Source organism: Zootoca vivipara, chromosome 7 (genome assembly GCF_963506605.1).
Source record: "Zootoca vivipara chromosome 7, rZooViv1.1, whole genome shotgun sequence".
NCBI lineage: Eukaryota > Metazoa > Chordata > Lepidosauria > Squamata > Lacertidae > Zootoca > Zootoca vivipara.
In genome coordinates, this window is record NC_083282.1 from 68,929,651 (window position 1) to 68,935,650 (window position 6,000).

General features: G+C 42.9%; 1 protein-coding gene across 1 annotated transcript in view; it reads right to left on the minus strand.

Annotated features, from left to right (window-relative positions):
• The window catches only part of PIGU (phosphatidylinositol glycan anchor biosynthesis class U), a 30,339-nt gene extending 29,345 nt beyond the window's left edge, over positions 1-994 (minus strand). The window contains exon 1 of the mRNA XM_035123274.2: positions 818-994. Within this exon, the coding sequence (XP_034979165.1) occupies positions 818-947 (130 nt within the window). The 5' untranslated portion in view covers positions 948-994. The remainder of the gene's footprint in view (positions 1-817) is intronic.
• Positions 995-6,000: the final 5,006 nt, after the last annotated feature.

The window sequence follows — 6,000 nt, forward strand, 5'->3', positions numbered from 1 at the left end:
CCGCAGACAGCTTCCGGGTCATGTGGTCAGCATGACAAAGCTGCTTCTGGCGAACCAGAGCAACGCACGGAAACGCCTTTTACCTTCCCGCCTGAGCGGTCCCTATTTATCTACTTGCACTTTGATGTGCTTTTGAACTGCTAGGTTGGCAGGAGCTGGGACCAAGCAACGGGAGCTCACCCTGTTGCAGGGATTCGAACCGTTGACCTTCTGATCAGCAAGCCCTAGACTAAGTGGTTTAACCCACAGCGCCACCTGGGTCCCTAATTGTAACTCTAGTCAACAGCAAACAGTTGACTAGAGCTCAGCGGGTTGTTTTCTGTTGCCCAAAAGAGCCCTCTTCCTATTATACCTTTTTACCACGTGGCCCTTTCCTGCAGACATTAATTGTACAGAGAGGAAACAGATTTACTTATTTTTGTTTTGTTCATTTTGCAAAGCTCTTGTGCCCTTGGGACTTGAAGAACAGGTAAAAAGAAGTTCAATAGGTGAAGTCCCCCCCCATTAATTACTGTTTCTCCATGCGAAGAAATGCTTCTGCCATTCAATGGGAAGAGGAGCCCTTTTGGCAACCTCTCCCGCGGGTCCCCTTTTTGAAACCACAGCGCCCAAGGAGCGCTTAGCACCAGGGCACAGGTCGAAGGGCGGCGGCAGATCGCCCACCCACCCTTCCCACGAGAGGTCCTGGATTCGGCCGTCAGAAAGCAGCCCACGAGGAGGGCTTGGGGTCCCCTCCTTCGCGGGAACCACCCCAGGAGCGGACGGGCGAAGATGCCCACCTGCCGCCGCCGCCCCCTCCTAACCTCAGGCCTCTCACCTCGCTTCCAGGCATTTAAAGGGGACGCGACCTCCACCCTCTCCGAGATGAGCCCGGCCAGGCTGGAGCGAAACAGCACGGCCCGAACTGTCACGGCCACCAAGAGCACCAGCACCAAGGGAGCCGCCATCTTAGCGGCAGGACACACCGGCCTGTGCCAGCGGTAGTTCCCAGGCTCGCCCGTACAGCTGGGCGTCTACAGAGCGGGCTGGGGTGAAGAGACTACAACTCCCAGAATCCCATCGGCTGAGGAAGCCTTTACTTCCCGAGGACCGACGGCAAGGGAAACAGGACAAAATAAAGCCGGGCTAACAACGAGCGGAGAGTTGCTCCTCTTCTTAGGTAAGAGCTGTGTGCGCGTCGTTTTAGATTTAACCTTCTTTAGTTTCAGGGTCAGGAGGATGCTGCCTTATTTCACAAGCCCCAAGCAGCAGACGTTGTTTCAGCAACTCAGTGCATTTCAATCTCGCTTCCCTGAAGCAGATGTCCCCATGCAATTTCCAATTCATTCAAAAACTCCTACAGTCAGAGGCGTATGCGTTTACCTGGGAGTAAGCTCCCTTGAACTCAATGGGACTTATGTATAGGATTGTTTTCTGTTAGGCTGCAGTCCTTTTACCTGCCTAAATGGAAGTAAGTCCCAGTGAACTAAATGAGGCTTGCATAGGGTTGCAGTGTAAGGCTTTGTGTGACATTTATTTACTTAAAATTAAGACGAACCAGTGAGTCGAGTTACAGGTAGGTAGCCGTGTTGGTCTGACGCAGTCAAAATAAAAATAAAAAATCCTTCCAGTAGCACCTTAGAGACCAACTAAGTTTGTCATAGGTATGAGCTTTCGTGTGCATGCACACTTCTTCAGGTACACTGAAACAGAAGTCACCAGACCCATAGTCAGAGGGGGGGATGGAAATGGGTGATGGGCTGATAGGAGTGGTAAACCTGTTGATGACTTAACGACTGTTAATGACTGCAATTGGTCTTGCAGGAAAAAGCAAGGGCTGAGGTGCAAAAGAAAGCTTGATCATGTATAATGAGATAAGAATCCTGTGTCTCTACTCATACCAGGTCTCTCCATGGTTTTAAGCTTGGTAATGAGTTGCAATTCAGCAACTTCTCTTTCCAGTCTGTTTCTGAAATCTTTCTGTAAGTCTGTTTCTGAAATCTTTCTAGTGAGTCGACTTCATGCATGAAGTGAAGTGCACTGGAGTCCATGAAAACTGATGCTATAAACAAAATGTGTGAATCGGTGGCACAAGACTTCATTGATTTTGCTTTAGCAAACTAACATTGCTACCCCTCTGGAAATAAGTATATACAATCAGTGCTTTTTTCTAAAAAAAATGTTTAGGGGTGTTCTCATTTTCCTGCTCATATTGAAATACTGCCCCTCAATGAGGCCAAACTTAGAGTCACAAAATGTTTAGAGGTATGTGTACCCCCACGCACACACACACCCCGGAAAAAACCACTGTATACAATCATACAGCAATCAGTTTATTTTCCACTAATGTTCCTTATTTTGGAATAAACTATATGAGTATCAAAGGGAGTGAATGTTTAAATGCACTCTGTGTGCACTCTGTAAGAAAGGGGACTACAAATGATAGGCTTCTTCAACTGCTACAGAAATAATTAGAGACTAATGTGGTGCTTCTGCTTTTACTGCAGGTGGCATCATGGTATATACTCATTCTGCAGGGAGGCAGAAGCTGAATACCTCTGGGAAGATTATGCTTTCTTTAATCTTACTGGAAAAGTTACTTATTTAGAATTTCACTATGGTAATTCATTTCTTATAAATTTCCTTTGGTGAATCTTCCAGTTGTTTCATTCATTTTGCCATGAGTGTAAAGTGCTAATATTTGGAATGCTGTACATAATTTAATTTAGGAGCATCTCCTTTTTATATATAAAAAACCATACAAGCTCTTTAACTTGAATGTTAGTAAACAAAATGCTACTGATCCAAAGAAATGCTTCCTGTGCAATTCAATAGTCTAAAACTGCCTCTGAATTTTATTAACAGACTAACAATCTGAACATCTGCCAGTAGGTGGGGTACTATGAAACAAGGCTTCCCAAAGTGTGCAAACTTCCCTACAACATAACAAAAAAGGTGAATTTCCTCAGTATAACTAAGTCAAAACAAAGACGTAGGCATTTTTAGACAATGTTCAACCTAACAAGAGCCTCGCATAAGGCAGAGCAGGGTGGCAGAAAATGTATTATACAACATGTATTAGAGTTCTAAAAAAAGAAAGCATATAAAAATATATATTATCTCTCTTAATCACACCCATCAGCATAACCCAGCCAATATACTTTATAATATATATATATATATATATATATACATGCTTATTTATTATTTACGTTTGTAGTGTATCTTTTCTCCAAAGTGCTCAACAGGGCACACATGAACTCTGGCCATTTTTATTCTCACAGCTTGAGGTGTGACATAATGACCAACTCAATGAGTTTCATGGCTGAGCAAACATTTAAACCCAGATCTCCCGAGTCCTTTAATTATAAGACACTTGATCTCATGTTTTGCTAAGCTGGAGGAGGAGAGGTTTATATTCCAAACCAGTATATACACATTTGTTATGTCCACAAACTACAGCGGGGGAGGGGGAGTCAAGGATAGACTTGATAAGATTTCCCCTAGCAATGTCTTATGTTTTCTCATACCTAATTCATAGGATTGTGCATGTCAGTTTTATCAGTCTTTGCTGTGCCATGCATGTGAAGTAAGAGCACCTAGGAAATCCTAATACCTTAACAAGGCAAGCACCAACCATGTGTCACTTCCATTTTGCCGTTAAGACCTTGTTTAGTTGGATCTTAACAGCCTACATGCATGCAGGCACCCACCCACCCACACCAAATGAGTAATATTTGGGAAGTGTAACAGTGAATCACCTGGTATGACATTTACTCAAATTCTTTTCTTGTGACCGTGATGTAACGGGCTTAACAACAAAGTACAGTTTACAAGCTAAATTCTACTTTAGGAGCCTCTGAATCACCATCGGCAATGTAGAGGAGCTAAGATTCCCTGCACATCTCTCTGGAGTGTCATTCTAAAGCAAATATTTATGTAGCGCATTGCAACTAACCAGAGTTTTGAAGCTTCTGAACAGTTTTGGAGCAGCTTCTGAACAGCCCCCCCACCCCCACCCCACCCCAAGAGTAGTCATAATACAGTACTGACATTTTTTGTCATGATAATGTTACATCCTGATTGTTGTGCTGAAAACATGAGCAAATCTGGGCAATGATAGTATAAATTTCCATTGGCACTTTTGATAATGCATCAAGGATTGTTATGTAAAATTACGTACACTAAGCTGTTGAGTAGACTTGTCTGGGAATAAAAGTATTTAATGAGGGGATAAGGAGATGCCAGGAATGGCTGGGGAGCTAAGGAGGAAGAGCCAGGGGCTACTGTACTACACCCAATGCCACCTGAGGCAGTCACCTCACTTTGCCTAACAGTGGGGCTGGCCATGGTGCTTGTGTCTTGCAGAAGCAACACTAACAGATCTAAGGAAGAGCTAAAGTTTACACTGTGGTAAGAATTTATTCATTTATTTATTTCATTAAATTTCTATACCACGCTTCATCTGAAGACCACGAGGTGGATTACTATATAAAAACACAAAAATACACACCCTAATAACTAACAAAATCAATCCACAAATCCCGCAAACACATTTCAAAAGGCCATAGACTGTTCAATTAGCCAAAGGCCTGGGAGAAGAGGAATGCCTGACATCTAAAGATATGTAACAAAGGAGCATAGCTGCCAAGTTCTCCCTTTTTTTAAGGGAAATTCCCTTATGCTGAATAGGCTTCCTCACGAGAAAAGGGAAAACTTGGCAGCTATGCAAAGGAGCCAGGTGAGCCTCCTTGGAGAAGAACAGAATATAATTCCTCTCAAAAGACAGTCCTTCAAAGGTTTTAATGGGCCAGAAGGGGGAAATACTAGGTTGTAAAAACAAGTCTCTTTACAGAGCTAGAGAAATCAATTGCAGAACTACAGTATTCAGAGGTAAGCCTCCTTTAAGACATAAGCAGAGTTATAGGGCAATTTGCAAGGCTAACTTAGGGGTAGGGATCTATCTTATGGGTTACTGTGCTGGCTGTCAAAATAAAATACAGGCTCACCTATTTCCATGTCCCTATACCTGTCTTTTTTCTCGCATAGTGAATAGCAGGCATAAGGGGTAGGCCTGGTTCCAACTGGGACTCAGGCAAGCAGGGGGTTAAAGCTTCCTTCACAGTGCCAATTTCCCAGTCCTGCTCCCCAATCCACCCCATTTATTAAACAAGAACCAGCTATGCAGCACCAAACTATGTGATAAAAGTCACATCCAGTTTCACCCTTAGTCACTGCGTTACATTAGTCTTGCTAACATGTTGCATAATTTTAAATCTGTTTACTCAGAAGTAGTATCCACTGTTTTCACGGGGACTTACATGCAACATCCTCAAAGTATTTTGGCCACCATGTAGTCCTCTATGTTGACACACGTCTAATCACTTGATAGGTTTATTACTGGCAGAGAGTGTAACAGGGTAAACATGGCCCCAATCTGTTCATCCAGAATGCTAACACATTAGCCCCAAACCACTTTAAGATCAAGGATGTGCCGTACTTTCCTCTGCAGCAGAAACTATTAATTCCAGGGCATTTTAATGGCCTAAACACAGATGCAGGTATTTACCGAATGTCTTCTCTTAATGACTTAATATCTTCTGCTTAAAGTGCTGTATTGTGGCTGCTGTTTTAGACTAAAAGGAAAATGTAATAGTAAATAAAAAGGTTCACAGAGTGTAATGTGTTTGGAGGACACTGAAATATATTGTCCAAATTGTTTGACATGTTTAGCAACATGGGAGGTACATCTCTAAAGCTAACAACCTTCCCTTCCCTTACTCAGTGGGGTAAGGAGAAAAGCTATCTTGGTTTTGTAGTCATCCCCTCCTTTAACTACACCAATTTAGCACCACTCCTTACATCTGAGGTCATGACCCCTCAACCACTATGTGCTTTATTTAGAATTTCTCATCGTGTATATAATGCCTTTGCTTCAAAAGCAAGCAACTGTATTCTGTCCACACACACACACAAAAACAATTAAGGAGCATGTTCTATCCCCATTTATTTGAATACAGT